The 23,273-nt window shown below is 33.8% G+C and overlaps 2 protein-coding genes across 2 annotated transcripts; both read right to left on the reverse strand.

The window, feature by feature from the left end:
* Positions 1-435: 435 nt before the first annotated feature.
* Positions 436-1,242, reverse strand: LOC113760316. The gene has a single exon (XM_027302871.1). The coding sequence runs from the start codon at positions 1,240-1,242 to the stop codon at positions 436-438; it is 807 nt and encodes a 268-aa protein (XP_027158672.1).
* A 926-nt stretch (positions 1,243-2,168) lies between these two features.
* LOC113760584 (ferric reduction oxidase 6-like) lies at positions 2,169-6,640 on the reverse strand. The gene is made up of 9 exons (XM_027303224.1): positions 6,314-6,640; positions 6,118-6,217; positions 5,800-6,006; positions 5,303-5,537; positions 4,341-4,668; positions 3,980-4,256; positions 3,315-3,570; positions 2,802-3,228; positions 2,169-2,622 (listed from the first exon to the last, which is right to left on the reverse strand). The coding sequence occupies exons 1-9, from the start codon at positions 6,543-6,545 to the stop codon at positions 2,453-2,455; spliced, it is 2,232 nt and encodes a 743-aa protein (XP_027159025.1). The 5' UTR covers positions 6,546-6,640; the 3' UTR covers positions 2,169-2,452.
* Positions 6,641-23,273: the final 16,633 nt, after the last annotated feature.

Genomic DNA, 23,273 nt, shown 5'->3' on the forward strand with positions numbered 1-23,273 from the left:
ATCATAAATGACGCAGCTCCTATTTTTGAAGACAACAGAATAATTTTTCTCAAGCAATTGTCCAACACTCAACAGGTTTTGATTAATTTCAGGTACATATAAAACATCATCAATTATTTTAGTACCTGAACTATAATCAATAACTACATTACCTTTGCCTTTCACCCCAATACAATCTCCATTTCCAATTTTAACTTTGGAAATATATGATTTATCCAATTTGAATATGGACTCATCATATGCCATGTGATGAGTACAGCCACTATCAATTAGCCAAGCTTCACTGGAGATCTTGCTTGCAAAGCAAGTGGCCACAAATAATTGCTCCTCCTCTTGTTGGTCAGCTACTTGAGCATGTTGGTCTCTTCTGTTATTTTTGCATACCTTTTCGACGTGTCCCTTCTGATTGCATGACCTACATTGGACGTCAGGTCTTCACCAGCAATATTGTTGCAGATGTGAAGTCTTTTTGCAATGTGGACATTGAGGAAATTTCCCTCTTCTTCCTTCATCTCTGCTAGACTCACCTTCTTTCTTGCTCTTCTTGTTCCATTGCTGTTTCTTTTCTTTGCCACCTTGTTGATTTTGAATTTTGTCTTTCACCTGAAAAGCACCTTCTACTGCTTCCTCCTTTCGGATAGCTCTTCTCTGCTCTTGTGCTTGTAATGCATTGATTAGTTCTGGCAAAGTGATTTGAGACAAATCCCTTGAATCTTCAAGGGAGGAAATCTTGGCCTCAAACCTTTCAGGTAAGCTCACCAAGACTTTCTCTATAACTCTGCTATCTGGTAATTGTTCTCCAATCAATCTGATTTTATTCACAACATCTAAGAGTTTGTCAGAGTACTCTTTGATGTTTTCTGTGTCTTTCATCCTAAGGAGCTCAAACTCTCTCCTAAGGTTCAAAACCTGCATTTGTCTTGTTCTGTCATTGCCTTGAAAAGCCACTTTGAGAGTATCCCAAGCTTCCTTTGCAGTTTCACAAGTCATAATTTTTTTGAATACTGCATCAGAAACTGCTGAATGAATGCACGTCATGGCTTTTGATCTCCTTTTGACTGCATCTCTATGGGCTCTCATTTCTGCAATAGTTGGATCTTCCGATAATTCAGGAACAGGATCTGTCTCTACCACATCCCAAAGATCATTAGCATCCAAATAGGACTTCATTTTGACAACCCAGATTTGGTAGTTTTCACCAGTAAAATTTGGAGGATTGGACAAGAAGTTATTTCCTGGCATTTTGATGTTGAAGGCTTAAGTGTATAATTTTATAGTGAAAAGGGTTTCTCACCAAGTTCACTCACTCTCAAAGAAACAGGCCCTTAAGATTTAGGCTCTTGATACCACTTTGTTGGTTTTTGAAGCATAAACAAAGATATCAAGACTATATTGAGGGCTGAAAAAGGAACTTAATTTCTTCATTCATCAACACCCTATTTATAGTGCTTACAAAGAAACAAACTAAAATAATTTTAGCTAACAATTCTCTAGAAAATCTCAACAAAAACTACTTGATAACATGATCTTCTACCTAGCAAATCTTAGCTAAAATATTTGATCCTAACAATAAGACTTATTCTTCTACCAATTGAATGATTCTGTTATCAAACTTAATCTAATAAAATCTGTAGGAAAAGTTGGCATATCTCAATAGTGTCCAGGCAAACTATTTCATATGCGTTGAGTTCTTGTCTGATACTGCACAACTTGGGCGGGTCAATCTTGGAACCCAAGGGAAAGCTTTTGCTGTAGGAAAACTTGCTTCTAGCTTTCCAATTGCCAGGGATTACTCTTAAAAGGGAAAAAAAATATGGTTGAAGCTTGCTCTAATATGCAATAAAGACTTCAGTTTGGGCTTTGCATGGGATTTTAGATAAGCTTCGCGTTTTAGAGATGGGTTGAGTTGGTATTGTTTCTTTTAGGTTGAGCAGTTTGATTTCTTAGTTGAACTGGTCACAGACTCATAAGAGCATGATATTTTTCCAGGAAAGCTGAAAACTCGAAGTGCAAGGTAACCTCAACTATCAGCAAATGGTTTTTGACTAGGGTTATTAACATTGGAATTTCTGCAGTCCTGCAATCTTCCAACTTGGACTTGTATATCTTGATTGTTCTGATTTCTAAAGCAGAAACTAAAAGTTATCACTTAGGACAGAAACAATGAGTGCTAACTTGGTTAAACGAACTAATTTAGAACAACAATATAATCCCTGTAGGGGTAATAGTTTAGCTACATAATCGTCATACTCAAGTATACATGCATCTATTTATAATCCCTGTAGGGGTAATAGTTTAGCTACATAATCTTCATACTCAGACATACATGCATCTATTTATATATCCGTAATGTGCAATCAAGAAGCTAATAATTAAGTCCCTACGAAAGGACTTATTCTTCCTATACATCATACAGCTACAGAAAATTTATACAGTATGCACGGGATGGTGACTAGAGGTCGAAGCTGTGGCTGTTGAAATGGAATATTGGCTCATTCTTTCTTCTCTTCAAATTCTTAGTTCTACATTCCCTAGCAACACTTGTCTGAAGAGTTGAAGGTCCACAAACAATCACACCAATATCCACACTTCCCCAGCTTTCTGAAATTGATCCAAAAATTTCTGCAGCAAAAAGCGAAAGGTCAGAGAGTTGATCAGAATTACAGAAAGCCCTTTTGGTTTTACAAATTAGATAAGTAGGGAGATATATTTTTGTGGTGATAAATTTTCTTTCTGGGGTGATCTTGATCCTCTAGATCCTGCTGTTGGAATCATTATGATGCAGACTTATAGGATCATACCTCCAAAATCTGGTCTTTGACCGTAGAGAATGGAACTAACATATTTTTCCTGGCCAACATTTTTATGCGTTGCATGACCATTCTGCTGAACACTGCCAATCTTCCCAGCATCCTTGGTTTGCTCCTCTACTGAAGTTTGTCTATCCCGGAGATGCCATAAGACAATCACAAGACCACCAAATAGGAGGACGCTTGCAATCATGCAAGCTACGAGCAGAAGCCCCTTGTACCACCAGCAAGTTATATTAAAGGGATTTATGTAAAACACATTTAGCAAGCCAACAAGAACAGCTAAGCCAATTGTAGAGACGATGACGTACATCCCAGGCCATATGATGCTGCCAGTGCCTACCAAAACAGACATTCCACTTTTCTTTGAATGGTGGAAGGCACAAAAATTGGGAGGCTCGTAAATTTCGCCCTCTTCCTGAATCGAAAAAAATGCCAAACATCAGCATTTGACAGAATGATGTTGAGCATCAGAGTCCATTCAAGAAAGTAAAATGCACCTACCAATGGAGGTTCTGATTCTCGAGTAACATAGGTCTGAACCTCAAGATTAAGTGCTTCAGAAAAGAATGGACAAATGGACTCCATGTCAACTGTCTGAAAAAGTGGAAGTTCATCTGATTTTTTCACAGCCCAAACTATCAAAATGTTTTTCGGCAGACATGGTTTTCCCTCCTTTATGTGGTGCAGGACGTCACTTAAGATGGCCAGGAATGGGGAAATTCCAATTCCACCTGCTACCAAAATGAGGTTTTCATACCTAGAAGATGAAATATGACTCAGTTAAATGCTTCATAGATATCCATTTAAGTACATAACAGGCAAAGTCCATAAAACGCATGCATTTGATTTTTTGAGAATGATCAAGAAGATTTTGGCAGAACAGCTTTGAATTATTCTCTTTCAGTGTGAACAGCTTTGTTACTCTGGCCAAATGAATATTAATTCAACCATATAAGTAAGTATTTTAAATAAATCGTGCAATTTCTTGATTCATGAAGCCTAAGGTTGTTGCAATAAGCCATATATCAAGGTGATATTTATGGATACTCTTTTTGCTTGCTTTTGGTGCAGTAGAATAATCAACATCCCTTTATCTTATATGCTCCTAATCTGCAAACAACCTCTGATGTCACATTTCTGAGAACAAGAGTCAGAAGAATAATTACGTAAGGTGGTATGGCGATTCATGCCCATATGGCCCTTCTACTGAGGCAGATATCCTGGACTGAGGCTGCAAGCGTTGCTGCTTATCAGGTCCATCCTTAGAAATACTTAAGATATGCTCCTTTAGTTTATTAGTCCATCCCCCAAGAACCTTAATAAGAACTGCAAGATGATGTTTACCATCCAAGGGACTGGAGGAGACGCTGAAAGGATGCCACTGCAGCCAGGATAGGTCACGAACTTGAAGAAAAACCCAACCGAGTGCATTATATTGCAGATCTACATCGAAGAAAGTTACACTAAGTTAAAGACTTGCAAAACATCAAATAGTAAATAGGAGGATACAAGGAGAAATGTCATTACTTGCAGGTTTTGAGAGGACTAGTTCCACTGTACCACATGGAAAGCATGTGGCTGAGAGTATGTCTACTGTTCTGCGCGACTGACAGAACCTTAGAAAACGATCAAGCATGAAAAGGAAGATTCCAGCAGCAGCCATGCTGAAGAGGAAATCACCAACATGCATGGCCAAGAAGACGACGAAGACCACATACAGTTGGTGCGTGTAGAAAAATAGTTCAAAATTCCATCTCCTCACTCCAGGAAGTGATGTCACCCACATTAACAAGCCAGCTAAAAGGCTGATAACTCCAGGAAAATTGGAAATGCCTATATTTCTCCATTGCCTTAGCTGCACATCAGGAAATTATAGGTTTCAAAAATTTTTTTTGTATTTCTTTTCTCTTTTCCTGTATAGCCTTCATTTTCCTCAATAAGTCTAACCATTGTAGAACTGTCTCATAAATATACTCGCAGGCATTTGTGTACTAGAATATTTTTAGATGATTATCTTGTTGTTCACTAGATTGGATGAGAACCACGAAATAACTTAGAGAGCCAGGAAAACATCTACTGCTCGGACCAGATAGTAAGTATGTGTTATCTAATTTTATTGATATCACGAAGACATCTTCCTACAGATAATATACCTGCATTCACTAGAGAAATTGTTCGCATTGTTTCAACAAAGTGGTACTTCGTTTCTTTATCTTTTCACTATCATTTGCTTGTCCAATTTCTATCAAGGTAGTAAGTCAACACATCAAGATTAACTGTAAGAATACAGAATCAATTGATTCAAGGTTGGTTGATCTCAAGCTGATTGCTGAGACTCTACAATATTAGTACAGTTGCAGATATCCTTTATTCCAGTTGATATCAAACAACATTTTGCGCAATACAAACGTGGAAATGCATTAGCTTATAGGTTTCTTTTAGGGAGATTGGAGGGATAAATGCATGGAATATATTGCCATAGAACTCACTTCTTCTGCGAGACGCCCCTGCATCTTCCAGCCAACTACATAGAAGAGGCCATGGAGAGTAAAAAGCAACATTGTGAGGTGTCCTAGCCAAACATGGTATCTGGTTGCATGCTCGAAAGGGATATGGATATATCGAAGAAGAACTGACCCCCTTGCGACTGGCAAGAACAGAAATGCCAAGCACATTTGTCCAATTAATCCGAAGCGAAGGCCCGTGAGTTCTAGCATCAAAGCACTAAAATAGCACAAATTAGCAGAGGGTAACTGGTCAAGAAAACAGATTCACATTTCGATTGGCAAAAAGAAAACTTGTCCCGGAATTCAGAATCAGCATATGTCACTCAGTTACGGTAACAACCTTGCAAACGAAACGACATGAAGAAATGATAAGGAAATTGTGGGACGAAAGCAATCTCATACTTGTCAACTGGTAAAGAAACCACTCATAGCTAGATACTATCAAATGGTTAACAAACACAATCGTAATTGGATCATACAGCTTATCTTTCGATGGAAAGCCTTGTGATTCAAACGAGGACAATAAGTCGTAATTTCTCATCGTAAAAACAGAAACAGCCCAGATGATGTACAAAGAGAAGAGAAGGATCCCAATCATCTCTGCTGCTGATACAACCCCAAAAGGGCCATCAACAAGCACAGGAAATGTCCATAAGCTGAAACGTGGAATCTTAGAAACCTTCTTCCTGCATAGACAGTTTTCCAACCGCAAGTTACTCAGTTGAATTTTGCGAAATTCATGAGCACATAGGATCATAATGGCGGAAAGCAAAACAAAAAAAGCCATAAAAATGTACTTGAACTCGGGAAATTCCTCCTCCCCAGAGATTATAAGGTACGCAATGGCTAGAAATGCAATGATCAGAATAGGGACACCAAACAGAAGGAAAGTACTTCCTGCAAAACATTGACATCGGGAGATCATTTTGAAGTCTTTCCAAGATTATGATGACAATTATGAGAAAGAAACAAAGGCTTAAGTAGCCAACTTACCAGTATGTCCAAACAAGGATCCTGCCGTAACATTGCTCCATTTCCTAGACCAGTCACTCACGGCTTCCAATGGATACAGAAATATAAATGTTGCCCAGGCTATGAAAATGATCAAGATAGCACCTTTAATAATCCATCTGGCTGATGATATCAATAAAGATGTCTTCTTGAGACATCCCAATTCATCTTCTTTACTGGAAAGAAGAGGTTCTTTGGCTGGACTTCCATTCATTTTCAGGGAAAGAAGAGAAAAGCGTCCGTGTAGTGAAGAAGAGCCTAATTCTTCACCACTTCTCAGCTTTGCTTAGAGCTTCTTAACGGTGCAGGATCACCAGCAGCCGTAATTATACAAGCTTTCACTGGAGAAGCCAAATATGTCAACATTCAACTTTGTCTCTTTCATTAAAGATGAAGGGATTTTGGAGAAACTGAAACCACAATACCATAAAAATCTCTCACCACTCATAATTTCAATTTCCTTAAAAATGGATGTCCTTTTTGGTGACATTTCTGTAGAAACTTGTGGAAAGATTCAAGGTCCTCATTAATTGAGTTCGGTATAACTAGTTTGCTTAAGGTATTCTACACCTACTAGATAATGGATTCATGCCAAAGCAAACAGTGTCCTGACTTTAGCCATGTACTACGCTGTTTTGTTGTTGTCATTTCACTTAATTCATGTGACCTGAAAAATGTCACCGTTAATTCATACGCCTTCGGAGGCTCTCCCCCCTTAAATTACAATATATTAAGTTATAAAAATGTTATGATAAATTATCATTGCGAAAAAAAAACTTGAAAAGTGTAGCTGACTATATCCTATCCTAAACTACATAAAGCGCGGAAGCTTCATCTACAGTTGATTGTGTCGGTTTCGCTGTGATTTTGCGGCTCATTTCGTCCTTTTTGGTCTTTTGGCAGGCTCCATGCAACGGCTTTGGTTCCTGGTGCGCTTTTCCTCATTTCTGCTTTTGTTCCCTTCTTCCGATTGTGCCCTTGTCCTGGTTTCTTTGTAATTTTGTGGCCAATTTTGTCCTTTTGTTTCTTCTGCATCTTCCACTGCTGCAATTGTTGTCTAACTTAATTTTGCAATCGATTTCGTCCTTTTTTTTCTTGCGCATCTTCCACTGCTGCAATTGTTATCTGACTTTATTAACAAAAATATTAATTTATCGATTTCATTTATTAACTTCCTTCAACATATAACTTCCTTTCAAAATATAATTCTCACAAAAATCTCAATTTCCTAACTTTGTATTAACGTGTCTTTCTTCAAAATATATTTTCCTCTGCTCTTTTATATTTATTAACTTTCCCCAAAATATATATATTAACAAAGATATTGATTTTCTAAAAAATATGCGAATCGATAAAAATTCTGTGTGCATCTAATATATACAAAACAATACAAATTCTATGTATTACGCTATGCTACTTCATATTAACAGATAATGAGTGTTATTCGAGTCAGCTAATTGTAATTTAAATTTCCCTTACGCATAAGTCCATGTGCTATTCGTTGATTTAAAGTAAGATATTGATTAATCAATAAATAAATTACTTCATCATTAAATAGATATTTATTCATGTATGCTATTCAATCAAGCATTATTAATTTTCGATATCAATGAAATAACGGACTCTTCGAAATTGTGTTATCTTTAGATTTTGGAATCTTATTAATTTTCAAAAAATTAATGCAAATATTAAATTTTTTGTGCATCTAATAAATATAAATCAATTGTGCCGCTTTGTATTTGCTTGCATTAATACGACTAATTGTTTTAAAAAATACAGGATAATTTCCCTCTATTTCAAAAATGTTACTTCGATAATATTTCAAAATTTTCAAAATTCAAAAATATACCACTGAAAACCAAAATAAAAAAGACAAACTTTTCTCTAAAACTATAACAAAGATAACCAAACTACCAGAAATTTATACACAAATACTTAAAACCGCACCCCTATATATATAGCAAAAATATACATGATGCAACTAAAAAAAAAATTATCATATTGACACATGAATCACAAGACAAATAGGAACACCACAAATATAACAAACAAACAAAACTAGAAAAGATAGACACGCTAAAACAATATTAAACAATCATACAAACTCAAATAAAATATTAAATATACATACACACACACATATATATATATACACATATATAAATAAATAAATAATAAAAATATAACAAACAAACAAAACCACAAAAAATATAAACGATAAAAAATTAAACCATCATATCTCCTAAATAAAATACTAAACACACACGCGCATATATATATATATGCACACATATTACAAAATATATCGTATACCTATATATATATTAATACAAAATTCACTACAACTTTGAGTACCATAAAATAAGTCGCATAAACATCAAACAATAAATATTTAAAAATTCTACTATAAATTACAATGATTAGACTCTATAATTTTCATGTGCAATCATTTCTATTTCTTATAAAAAAAAATTTATACACATCACCTTACTTTCAATAATATCCATTTATTACTAAACTATTAATATAAAATCTCTCAGCTCTCAAAATTAATATTATCCTTTACCTATTCAGATTCTATTAATTAAAAAAATACAGCTTCCATATATTTCAATCACATCCATTCATAACTAAATCAATATCATCTTTACTTATCGAAAAAACCTACTTAATGAATAAAACATATTTTACCAAGATATAGTATCAAATTATTCCAAATTATTAATTTATCTCATCACACAACACCCAAACTATATCAAATTTGGTCAAAAAAATATCTATTATCCATTTATTTTTTAACAAACTTCCTATTCTTTTATATCCTTTCCATACACTTTTCCACTGCAACAATGCACACTTTCTCATCCTAGCTATCCAATTTATGAAAATATTATCATCCTAAAATACATAAACTACCTATGCCCAAAGTACAATAAATTATAACACTCTCAATGTAATTCTCCACCTAATTTTCCATCATATGAACTTTAAAAAATTAATATATATTCCATTAATTTAAATAATATTTACTTATCACTAAATTAAAATTAAAAAACAAAATTTTTTGAAACCAATATTATCCATCAAATCTTTATATCATATTAATTTTAAAAAACACAATACAGATCATATTAATTTTAAAAAACACAATACAAATCATATCAATTTTACTATATCTATTTATAAATAAATCAATCCAATATATCACTTCTCTATCCACTATTCCAACTCCATTATCATATAAAATACTCTAAATTTATGTTATTAAATAAATCTTACATTAGCTTAAGACAGTTAATAATGGGCACCCCGCGGAACCCCGCGGGGCACCAAGCCTAGTTTAACTACAAAAGCCAAAGCAACAGCACAAAATATAAAGTCTGTGCCAGATCCGAAAATGACCACAGATTGTCTAGCACAATACATATATCAAAATTGAAGGAAGAAAATAAACAATTATATTGACTTTCTTCTTTTTTTTCGAAACGAAAAGAACACACACACCCAACTAATTTAGACCCACTTAAGAGTAAAATATCGGTCTGAAAGCAATCTAAGGGAGACCTACAAAGAACCGTTGTTCATCCAATTGGTGACAATTATATTGACTGAAGCAGTAGAAATTAGAAAATTTAGCCCAGATTTGAGAAGTCAAAATTACTGAATGTGAATCCCATATAGGCAGTAAAATGGTTGCGGATGAGGTGATACATCTAATGCTTGCCTAATCTGTAAAGAATGACTCACAAATATCTCGGCAAGCTGTTGAGTACACCCTACTATAAACTTGCACATTTGGCAACGTTCTAGTAATAAGATTATTGGAGATTATGTGAAGAAATTAATTCTCTTAATTAACACAAATCATATAACTCCGGAGAATAATTAACAAGGTCACTTCTCTGTATCTGCCAGACAACTAGAACAAGGGATGAAAGGCCAAGGCATTTCATCAAGTGTCAACCATTTGTAATCATAGTGACAGACATCCAAAATTTGAGACTTACAAGAGGTAATGCAAATATGCAATGCATAGTTGCATGCCAAAATTGTTTTGAATCAATGCTCATTTTGTAAGATACAGCATTCATGTATAACTAGCTTGAAGATTGTTACTTTTTTGGAAAAAAAAAAAAAAAACTTTGCTGATTGTCACAGTAAATTCTTTTGACAGTAAGGATGTTATTCCCAAAAAAATGTGCATTTATGAGATAAGGGATGAAAGGCCAGAGTGCTTCAACAAGCATCAATCAAAATAGTAATGGTGGATGACAAACAAAGAAAGTTTTGAGAGGCCCTTAGGCATGCCAGCAGGTTGTACTTGCTAAGTTCTAATGTGACATCGCTGCCATGAATGGAAAAGTGCTTTCATTATGCTATTTACGAGTACATCTTTTCTTAGGCCAGCCATTTTCTTCGTTGAGTTTGTTTAACGAATTTCCAATGAGGGTAATTGCAAAATCGGAGACTTGATTAAGGGAAATTAATAACTGAGGCATACTTTTAGGACTAGAAATTTGTTGAGTAATTTAGTTGCTGTCACCAAAATATGACTCTAATTTCATACATTGCAACTTGCTTTTAGTTGTCATCAACCATCTTTATATTCCTTTCAGTGTCTACGACGGGGACCCAAATTACTGTGGAAAACTATGAAGACAACTACTAAAGAAACATGTTCTACCTTTGCTTTGACAGTTGGAAGCATTCGCTCCACATATGCACAAGGGTCAATTGTTCTTCTGTGTCATCATAACATCGTACATCTTTGTTTGCTTCTGAGTAACACTTCGTTAGCTTTTATAAAGCTAACTGAGAAAAGCAAAAAAGAACCCTTGAGAAAAAAAAGCATTTCTGGTCGAAAAAGAAAATAAAAAGTGAGAGTTTTCTTATTTAGAACGAAGGAAATAGCACTTGTTACCTACAGAAATTAAGAAAAAGGAGCAAACACTTGTTACCATCTTCTTCTCTAAACTTCAAATTATTCTAAAAATTAAAATGAGAACTGTTGGAAGATTTTTGCGTTGATCGATGCGAAGCAGCAGTGGAACAACTTCTTTATTTCCCAGCTCGGTTTGATTTTTGGTGGATAGGACAATGGCCACGGCAGGCTAGCTTTGATGATTTTTGTACCAGTGTTCTTGAAAGCATTTTATTGTATTCAGGAAAAATAATCTGGCAGGCCACGATAATGCAATATATTGTCAAGTTAGTTTGTGGCATATATGCAACTGAATGCGTCTGATGGAGACGAGGGAAAGAAATTCGTTTAACCTGAAAATGCTTGTATCTAAAGCGATTGAAGTGTATGTTTTCTGGAAACGATGATGAGATGATGGTTACTTGTGTGGTAATTGAAGGCAAAAATTTCTCAACCGTAGGCAGAGCTCATGCGAAAAAATCCATATCTCATTTATCACCTCCGTAGGCTTCTCAATCAATACAAATAATAATACCTCCGACTCAATAGTGGTGGTGACCACCACATGAATGTCTTAATTCTTTTAGGCCCAATTGACAGTGGCCCTGTTAAGATTGCTGTTTTTTTTTTTTGGATTGTCTGTTAAGATAAAGCAAATGTGATTATATAAAATATAAAAATTTTTGCTTGAAAAACTTTAATCCAAATAAGGCCTAAGATTGAAATCCATGAATCGAACATTTTCATATAATTTTGTACTAACAATTATGTAATGATAAAACACTTAATAAAACGAGAATATATGTATCCTTTACAAGAGGGACTTTTTATAAATTAATGTCCTCTGCAAATTGAGGTGACATCTTTGCATGTTCTCAAATCCTCGGACGCTTAATTCGCACAAATTCTTTATAAAGTTTTTATGTTTCTGTTAACACCTTTTTCAATTATTTTTTTAATTCATATACATTAAATCATTACAGTATAATTTTTTACAAAAACTCATAAAAATAACAATCTAAACGAGGCTTTGATCTTGTGATTATTAGTTCCTCAAAAAAAAAAAATTTTTTTCTCGAAATCATTTGTGCTCTCAAACTGAGCCCTGTTTGGCTTTCTCCTATAGATTTTTTTTAATAACTTTATCTACAATAATTTCAAAAAACTAGTAAAATTTTTTAAAATACACACTTCAAGATACTCAAAGACACAAAAAATTTCCCTTCTTCCTCTTCCACCTCAACCCATCACCACCTTCGCCATCGCCCAACACCGGCTGGCATCTCTTCCGATGCCGGTTCCGGCGCTGGCCACCTCTTCCGGCATTGGTACAGACGCCGAGGCCAACAGAGGTTTTTTTTCCTCTTTTTCCTCTTTCTTCCTTTCCCTCTCCTCCTCCCTTCCCCTCTGACCAGCCACCCTCTCCCCTCCCCCACCGTCACGCGATCTGGTTGCGCGGACGCCCTCTCCCTCTCTTTCCCTCTCCGTCACGTGACCAAATCACGCAACAAAGGAGGAGGGATGGGGGGTAGAGAGGTGGTGGGTGAGAGGGGAAAGGAGGGGAGGGCAGGAGGAAGGACGAGAGGGAAAGGGAGAGGGAGAAGAGAAAGAAAAGGAGAGAGAAAAAAAAAAGAAAACTTGCTGCTATCACCAATAGAGGCTCGGGCATTGGCGGTCGACGAGTAGTGAGGTGAGGAAGAAGGAAAGGAGAGGAAAGAAAAGGAAAAAGAAAAAGAAAAAAAAGTTTTCAATCTTAAATTTATTTATTTTTACAAATTTTATAGTAAATTACATAAAATTTTAGACAAACACCTAAAAAACTCATTTGCCAAACGAGGCCCAAATTTTGCAGAGATTGGGCTGGAATGTCATACTCCGCTTGTAGCACTTAGTCATGTTTATCTAGTAGGGGCCTGGGTTATAAACTGATCCTCAAGTAACAGACCATTTTTGGTCCAATAAGCTCAACACTTTAATTGGAGGCTATTTGCATAACTATGTGGTGGAACACGGAGAAAATGTAATGAATGTATGTCTGCCTTTTTTTTTTGTGGTGTGTTTTTTTTTGGGGGGGGGGGGGGGGGGGGTGTAATTAAGGAGGGCCAGTGATATCATTATTGTTTTCTGGTGCACTAACACAAGGAACGAAGTGAATGTTTAGTGTGGTTTTAGACCATTAGTATCATTTCGAAGGATTTCTGCTTATTCTGCAATAATTTTATCTGGTGCAAAGAAAAAAAATCTAATACTTTGTGCAACTGGAAATGCAGAGTTTTTGAAGCTTAACCCTGTTGGGTTTGTGCCTGTGCTGGTCGATGGTGATGTAGTACTTGCAGACTCTTTTGCCATCTTGATGGTGGGCTTCTTGTTTGATTTTATGCATCCAGTTGGCTGTATAATACCCAGTTCTGATGCTAGCGTGTGCCTTTTCTATGCAGTATCTTGAAGAAAAGTTTCCTCAGCATTCCTTGTTGCCTAAGGACCTTCATGGAAGGGGTATCAACTACCAGGTATAGGAGTGACAGGTTATACTGCTTGCCAATTCACCACTATATTAAAGACTTTATTTTATTTTTGGCATAAAAAAAGTCTGGTATATATCTGGTTAATGATCTTATGTTTGCTGGTCAATTCGTTATCTAGTCACTGCTTTCTTTATTCCATCACAGTAAAGCAAATGCTAATCTTGTGGGAATTCTTCTATCATTTTATTTACTTATGACTAATTTTATGACTCATAAGATCTTGTTCCATTATGTCACTCCTTTCGACTGTTTTCTGCCCCTGCTAACTTGGGGTGGTGTTGTTCATTTCAAGAATTTGGATACAAAGTTTTACCCTGGCTCGTCTTGTAATCACAAGTCATTTGGGAGAAATTTGCCCATGTTCAAGTAACTAGAAGGATCAGCTACGTTGATCTTATGGTTGACTTGCCCTGCAACAGAGATAGTTTTTCAAGTTATATAGACTATTTTGCCATCTTGATGGAAACGAGGGAAAGAAATTAGTTTAACCTGAAAATGCTTGTATCTAAAGCGATTGAAGTGTGTGTTTTCTGGGAAACAGATGATGAGATGATGGTTACTTGTGTGGTAATTGAAGGCAAAAATTGCTCAACCGCAGGCAAAGCTTATGCAAAAAAAAAAGTCCATATCACATTTATCACCTCCGTAGGCTTCTCAATCAATGCAAATAATACCTCCAACTCAATAACGGTGGTGACCACCGCATGAATGTCTTAATTCTTTTAGGCCCAATTGACAGTGGCCCTGTTAAGATTGCTGTTTTTTTGGATTGTCCGTTGAAAAATAAAATAACAATTTAATGTACGTGTGATATAAAACAAATGTGATTATATAAAATACAAAAATTTTTGTTTGAGAAACTTTAATCCAAATAATGCCTGAGATTGGAATCCATGAATCGAACCATTTTCATATAATTTTGTACTAACAATTATGTAATGATAAAACACTTGAGAAAGTGAGAATATATGTATCCTTTACAAGAGGGACTTTTTATAAATTTGTCCTCTGCAAATTGAGGTGACATCTTTGCACATTCTCAAATCCTCGGACGCTTAATTCACACGTATTCTTCCTTGATTGGATTGCGATTTTCCACAATAAAGTTTTTATGTTTTCTGTTAACACCTTTTTCAATTATTTTTTTAATTCATATACATTAAATCGTTACAATACATTTTTCTACAAAAACTCATAAAAATAGCAATCTAAACGAGGCTTTAATCTTGTGATTATTAGTCCCTCAAAAAAAAAAAATTTCTCGTAATCATTTGTGTTTCTCAAATTGGGCCCTGTTTGGCTTTCTCCTACATATTTTTTTAACAACTTTATCTACAATAACCTCAAAAAACTAGTAAATTTTTTTAAAATATACACTGCAAAATACTCAAAGACACAAAAAATTTCCCTTCTTCCTCTTCCACCTCAACCCATCACCACCTTCGCCGTCACCCAACACTGGCTGGCATCTTTTTCGATGCTAGTTCCGGTGTTGGCCTCCTCTTCCGGCTCCGATGCCGAGGCCAACAGAGGTTTTTTTTTTCTCCTCCTTCTTCATTTCCCTCTCTTCCTCCCCTTTCCTCTCATCAGTCACCCTCCCCCCTCCCCTTTGTCTCGCAATCTGGTCGCATGACCAGATCACCTGCAACGGACACCCTTTCCCTCCTTTTCCCTCTTCGTCGCGCGACTAGATCACACAACGGAGAGGGAGGGATGGGGGAGGAGAGGTGGTGGGTGAGAGGGGAGGAGGAAGGAGGAGAGGAAAAAGGAGAGGGAGAAGAGAAAGAAAAAGAGAGAGAGAAAAAAAAGCCAGCTATTGTCGCCGACAGAGGTTTGGGCATAGGTGGTTGGCGAGTGGTGAGATGACGGCGAAGGATAGGAGAGGAAAGAAAAGGAAAAGGAAAAAAAATGAATAATAAAAAAAGAAAAAAATTTTGCATCTAAAAATTTTTTTCTACAAATTTTATAGTAAGTTACAGTAAAATTTTAGACAAATACCTAACAAACTCATTTGCCAAACGGGGCCCAAATTTTGCAGAGATTGGGTTGGAATGTCGTACTCCGTCTATAGCACTTGGTAGGGTTTATCTAGTAGAGGCCTGGGATATAAACTGATCCTTAAGTAACAAACCATTTTTGGTCCAATAAGCTCAATACTTTATTTCGACCTAGAGCATTTAACAGCGTCGAGAATTGGTCCATTCACTTAACCCCACGATCCACTGCCACAAGCGATTTGGTCCAATGGGCAACATTTCAAGCCTTCTTATTTTGACCAACTCCCTAGATTTTGCACATTTCTTCCTATTTTGTAAATCTCTCTTGAACTCAAAAAAAAAAAAGTTTGCTGAGAAGGTCTCGGTCTACAATTACAAATCAAGATTGAGGATCTTGGATCCAGAAATCTTGGGTCCAAGTCCCACCAAATTATGAGTTTATTTGAATTTTATGTTGGTTTTGTCTCACTGAGTTTTGGATTAGTTGTAAACTTGTAATTTGAATCGGTTGTAATTCATTAAATTAATATTATAATTGTGGGTGATATATATGTAATTTCACGCTTTATTTAGTTGATTAGCTCTTCTACTTTCTTACTCTCAAACTTTCCTCAATCCCAAATTCCCTCTCATTTTGTGAGTCAACCCAAAAAATAAAATATAAAAAATATTTGACCATAATATATTCCTTGTTCAACCAGAGAAAAAAAAAAAGAAAAGTCTTCAACCTAGTCAATATGTATAATTTTTAAAAAAAAAAAAAATCCGAGTGTTAAAGAGAATAAAAAAGAAAAGAAAAGAAAAATCTCAACCCAACTATAGAGAGTACTAGTGTAGTACTAGGTATGTACTAAAACTCTATTTGTTTTGAGGGAAACAGGAAAGGAGGGAAAAGAAAAGAAAGGAAATGAAGGAATAAAATTTTTAATGTTTGGAATAGTTTTTTTGAAGAAAAAATAAATGAAAGGATAGGGAGGAAAAGGACGTGATACGAGGTCTAGTTATTTCTTGTTAGCTTGTTTTTTCGTCCAAAAGTGGATAGAAACAGAGGAAAATAATACCAAAATTTATAAAAATTGCAAAATTTCTTAAAAAACTTATTACTGTGTGTTTATAAATTGGACTTTTAAATTATGAATAAAAAGATGTGTTGATGATGCAAAGAAATAAATGTGTGTAAATAATGTGCAATCCAAACAAACTCTTCGCTTGAATTATCTGTTTTTGAGAGTGTTTTAAAAATATTTTACAGTTGATGTTTTTTGTAATGTTTATGAAATATATTTTGGAGTACCTTTTAAAATTAAGCTATTTTAAAAAAATTAATACTACCATACACAACTACAACCCCACCCTCTATCACCACCACCCCTTTTCTCTTCCTTCTCTCTCTTCCCTTTCCTTCTTTCTCCACCCATCCCCTTCCACTCCACCTCCAGTCTTCAAAATGGAGGGGAGGAGGAAGAGGGAGGGGAGTGGTGACAGCGGCGGCAGCGGCGGTGGCAATGGTGATGGGTAGAAAATATTGTAAAATTTATTTTTTAATTTTTTTATGTGTATTTACAAGTTGTTTTTTTAATTTTTTTTTATATTACTGTAGTATTGTATTTGAAAACTGGTTTTGTACCTATTCGTTGAACGGGAATCGTTGAAAAAAAATAAACTATTTAGTCAATTTTATAAAAATGTCGATATAAAATACAGATTTAATGTATAATCTATTATAACTTGTCTTAAGTATATTACTATGTAAAGTATACAAACTTATATAAATTATTCTTATAGTATAAATTTGAACATCTAATTCAGTGAATAATAATTTAAAAATGGAAAAAATAACATTCAACAATACCGTAACATTCAAAAACTTGAAAATAAATAAAAAGTGCAGTAAATAGTACCAAATAATATTCTACTATTCAGAAACTTGTTTTGTTTTTCTTTTGTTTGAACATTCTCCTCGATTTGTTCGTGCAACTCAGCATTTATTGATTTTCCATTATTATTGCATGATAACAAAGTAGGATTTAATTAGCCACACTATTTATGGTATTTGATGTATTAAAGTGGGTAATAATTTTATAGTAAATTATATTTGTAGACTTAATTGACTATATATTATGCCCATGAAAATCTTGTTGCGTTGACCCTTGAACACCAACATACATAAATTTTGCAAAAATGAACCAAAATAAATTTTTCCCTTTGAGTTCATGATCACTCAAGAAGCATAGGCCAAATGCTTATAATATGAATATTTAACACAGTGTCAGACATAGCAAAAAAAATTCAACTAAAGTAACTAACAGTAATAATAGCTAAAAACACAAATTTCGTGAAGAAATGTCTTTCTCAATTGAATATTAAAAATTTAAGAACAACATGGGACGTAATCAACAATAACATTTACTTCCATAAAATTCTTACATCTGAAGATGAACATATTTTTTAAAAAAAGAATCATTTGGCTCGCTGAAAACAATTTCATTACAAAAATTCTGGACAACAAAACCCATGAAAATTTATATATATGAGGTGAAAATTTGATTAAAAAATATTTACGAAAAACATACGTAATTTTTGAAAAAAAAATGGTAATCCATGCAAAACCTAGTTAGTCAAGGAAGTTGTCCGTCTATCGAAGTTTTTACTTAGCATAGCTGCATCCTTTTTAAACTTTTCATTCATCTTGTAAACTTGAATCTTTCAGCACTTGTTTGTTCTCATTTTTTTGACATGTTTAAAAAATGAAAATTATCATGTATTCGAAAATGGCCCAATAGGATTCCGTTTTAGTAAATGTCATGAGATTGATCTTCGCATTAATCGGTCAAAAGAAAGACTCCAAAGCTATCCACATAACGGGTGCACCCATTTCAATGTACCGACGCGTGCATGATTGCATGTGCGATTCCCTTAAAACTTATTTCTGATTCGATGCATGTGACCAATTAAAGAAATTCGATGGAAATTCCATTTGATAATTTTTCAATGGACCTTGCTCGTTTTGTCATGTTCTGCTTACAAAGAGCAGGTGGCATAATTTTATCACTCAATTATTTAGAATTATCTACTTGGGACAGTCAAAAAATTATTTTACCCAAAGTGGTCTTTGAACCAGTTAAAATATATAACATTAAATCAATTATATTTTGGGACTGAAAACGTGCATGTTAAATCAATTTATATGTCTTCATACAAAACAAACAAAATAAAACAAAAAAAAAACAAAATTCAAGATATGTTACTAAACTCTTACAATTGAAGATCAATATGCCTTTTTTTTTTTAAAAAAATGTATTAAAAGAAGATGTACATGATAATCAAGAGGAGGTTGGAAACTCAAAATCGATACTTTAATATACCAACCGCTTGCATTGAAAATACCTAACTATAAATTTGATACTTGAAATCAATATATTAGAGGCTATATTTAGTGTAGGCATAAGAAATAAGAATTGATAAGAACATTAAAAGTAGGTTTATCTTGATTTAAGTTGCTTAAAGTACATAACTTTTGGGTAGGAAATAAGAATCCTATAATATTAAGAATTCTTATAGGAAATAAAACCACAATCGTCCAAATAACTATTTTTTTTGAAGAAAAGATGATTTATTAATTGAAATTAATTACTTTTATACTTTTTGTAGTGATAACAATTCTTATCGGAGTAAGAATTGATATATCTTAGTATGATTGATATATCTTATCGGACTAAGAATTGATATATCTTATCGGACCAATTATATAATATAGGAAATAAGAATTGACATAAATCCAAACAAAAAAGGAGTAAGCCACATAGGAAAGAGAAAACATGAAGCGATATGAATGGGAATACGACTTTACTAGTGTGAATATCCGTGCTACGCACGGTGCTTACATTATTAAAATAAATTAAAAGATTATACCATTTTAATTTGAAAAAAGTTATAAAATTATACCAACATAATTAAAATTTAAGATTTGTCTAACAATAGTTCAAAGTATGACAAAAACTATAAATCATTCAAGAATTGTGTTTTTGCGGAAAATGGATCTTAAAATGATAATAATAATTTATATTAGAAAATGAATGATATATGGATAGAAATAAATGTAATTGCATGTTTTATTCGATTTTCAAATGAAATACTTACCAATATTATGCATTCGGTTTGATAATCTTGTACAAAGGTGCGAACATTTTTTACACCAATCAACTTTTAGTATGAAAATTAATATTGGTGGTTTAATTAATTCTATTGAATTTTGAAGAATTCGTACTACAAAAAAAGTTCAGCAAGACTTGTATTTTTTTGAAGTGAACTTGCTGAATCTTTTTAAAATATTTCATTGGGATCACTAAGATGTGAGATTCGCTTTGTGATCAGTTATTTTTTTTTCTTTGTAATCTTACAGGTTTGAAATTAAGATACCATTGAAATCAATAATGGAACCGATGGGGGCTAATGGAGGTCATAGGCCTCCTCCCCAAGTTTTAAAAATTTTAATTCATATTATATAAATATTTGTGTAAAATAAAATTGGTCCTCCAAATTTATTATAATATAAGTTTATATTATGAGAATATATATAAGTATATATGTGTGCGTGTGTGCATGAAATAACTACATTTGGGTGGGATCACCATAGTATAAAATTCATTTTGTAATCAGTTATTTTCTCTTTTGTAATCTTGCAGGTTTGGAACTAAGACGTTATTGTTGCTAATCGGGGCCATAGGTCCCTTCTTCCCAAAGTTTTAAAAATTTTAATTCATATTGTGTAAATATTTGTGTAAAAAAAAAGTTAGCCCTCCTAATTTTTTATAATTTTAGTTTATATTATGAATATATATATGTATGCGTGTGTGTGTGAATTAACTACTTTTGAATTAATTTTTTATTAAAAATTATTTATTTTTTAATCCCTTTATAATTTGTGAATGATTGCGAGAGTAAAATTTATTATGACAATAAGATACATTGAATTGTGAAAATTGTAATTTAAACAGGCTACTAAATTTTGGATATTTGACTTTCGTAGTTGCGAATTTCTTAAATTAACGGTTAGTTATTACTATCAGTGATATGATAAGTGTCAATAATAAATGTGAGATGTGAATTGAAATTTGCAGATATCATTTTACAGGGGTGGTTATTATTTGTTAGTTAAAGTTTAGAAGTTTGAATTTTATGGGGTAGTGGAAAAAACGTGAGGAAAATATGGGAAAAATATGAGCATGATTATAGGATTTGTAGCAGCGGTTACATGATTAGTTAAGAGATAAACATTTTTTAATTATAAAAATGTAAAATTCTATTAAAATAGCATTCAAACTTTTGACAATTTTGGTAGCTCCTTATCCAAAACCCTCATACATATAGATATAGATACTAGTAGGTAGGGGTGGCAATTTTCGACACGACCTGAAAACACGACACGAACCTAACACGAAATTAATGGGTTTGGGTTGAGGTTTTGGGAATTCGGGTCAGAATCGGGTTGGACCCGATGAACCCGAAAAGAAAACAGGTTGATTTCGGGTCAACCCGTGGTGACCTGATATGACCCGATATGACCCGTTTACGAATTAAAAATAATTTAATAAATATAAAAATAATTTTATCTAACTAACCTAAGTTATTCTTTTTTTTAAAGGCATTAATTACTTAATCATAAATGAATTTATTTAATTTGTGTGAAGTTGAAATTATTATATTTGGACAAATAATATATTATATTATTTTTTACTTTTATACTGTTTTAATTTATTTTATATTTTGTTTGGGATAAAACACTTTTACGGTGTTTAATTTATTTTAGATTTGGTTTGGAATTACTTATTTAAATTTTTATTACTTGATTATGTAATTAGTTTTGTGAGAAATTGATTTTATTAGAAATTACAGTGATAAATTAATAAATTAAAATTAAGTTTCGGGTCATTTCGGGTCGACCCGCCAACCCGTCAACCTGAAATTTTCGGGTTCGGGTCAGCATACCTGACCCGTCACGGGTTGGCGGGTCGGGTTCGGGTCAACAGATTTTCTGGCGGGTTGACCCGAACCCGACCCGCCAACCTGATTTGGACCCGAATTGCCACCCCTACTAGTGGAATACCCGTGCTACACACGGTACTGATTTTATTGAAAAAAATGAAAATAAAAGAGTGAACAAATATAGGTGTAAAATTTGTACCAACAAAATTAAAATGTAATATCTGCTTAACAATAACTTGAAATATGATACAATATGTACATCATTTAAGAACTGTCTTTTTTGGAAAGATGAATCCTAAAAAAATAATAAAAATTTATATTAAAAAAGAATGATATATTTCTACAAATGAATGTAATTGAATGTTATTAAAATGAAATACTTACAAATACTAAACATTCGATTTGATAATCTTGCTTGAAGGTGCGAACATTTTTCACACCATTCCACTTTTAGTACGAAAGTCAAAACTTTTGATTTAATTAACTCTGTTGAATTTTGTGATACTAACACATTGCACTGATTTGATATAAATGTATGTCACCGCTATTAGAAATTTAAGACACTACTATTGACAAAGTCATCAGCCGACCATATATGCAATCAAAACCATCCGCCAGCCCAGAAAATAAAAGGAGCAAAAATAAAGAAAGCAAAAGACTAAATTACCTTAAAAGAAAAGCAAAAAATGACAAAAAGGAGGGGCAGAGGTGGCCAACTTGAAAAATTAAGCCGGCAAGAATATACTTCCAGTTCTTTGCAAGAAGGTTGATTTTCGTTAAAGTCTCTGCACATAATCTCTTCCATAACTGCTCACAAAAAATAAAATAAAATCAATACATTTACAAAATCAATAGAGAACCAAAAACAAAGAATAATGAGAGAGAGGGTGGGGGAATTAACTCGATCAGTAAAAGGGTAAAAAAAATTATAGACATATTATGGTATTAGAAATAATTGAAAATAATAAAAAATATTACAGTACCAGAATTTTTAATTTGATGCCAGCGACGTTTTAATCGGTGTAGCCTGGATTTTGTCCTTCAAATTTAATTTGAGATTTCTCTTTCGGCAGCGCAAAATTGCTGAAACTTTTCCAATTGGGGTGTGGAATCGTTGCAGTGTACGTTTCGTTTTCTAAACAAATGATTCCTCCTTTACAATCTTGTGAGTTTGAAGTTTAATTGGTGTTGAAATGCTTGTAGGCGGGCATATTCTATGGTGAAATTAAGTTAAAGACTAAGATTGACACCACAAGAAAGATGAAAGAGATAATAAATTCTTGTTTTGGTTAACTAAAAAATACGAATGAGTTTCTTGGAGGACTCTTAATTGGAATGGGAAATGTGGGGGGAAATGTGAGGAAAAACATGGGATGATGATTAGAGGATTTGTAGGAGTGGTTGTAAGATAAATTAAGAGATAGTGGGAATATTTTAAATTTCAATTTGATTGGTGATAGAGTTGGTTATAATCCAACGTGGGATGACGATTAGAGGATTTGTAGGAGTGGTTG

The sequence above is a fragment of the Coffea eugenioides genome, chromosome 2 (genome assembly GCF_003713205.1).
Source record: "Coffea eugenioides isolate CCC68of chromosome 2, Ceug_1.0, whole genome shotgun sequence".
NCBI classification, from domain to species: domain Eukaryota; kingdom Viridiplantae; phylum Streptophyta; class Magnoliopsida; order Gentianales; family Rubiaceae; genus Coffea; species Coffea eugenioides.

What these genes read in the sequence shown, in the direction of transcription:
- LOC113760584 (XM_027303224.1), bottom strand. Translation starts at nt 6,545, where the DNA reads ATGAATGGAAGTCCAGCCAAAGAACCTCTTCTTTCCAGTAAAGAAGAT. An exon ending in GAATCGCCATACCACCTTAC is followed by an intron (nt 3,571 to 3,979) that starts GTAATTATTCTT and finishes TTCATCTTCTAG; the next exon opens with GTATGAAAACCTCATTTTGG. An exon ending in GAGAATCAGAACCTCCATTG is followed by an intron (nt 3,229 to 3,314) that starts GTAGGTGCATTT and finishes TTTTCGATTCAG; the next exon opens with GAAGAGGGCGAAATTTACGA.
- LOC113760316 (XM_027302871.1), bottom strand. Translation starts at nt 1,242, where the DNA reads ATGCCAGGAAATAACTTCTTGTCCAATCCTCCAAATTTTACTGGTGAA.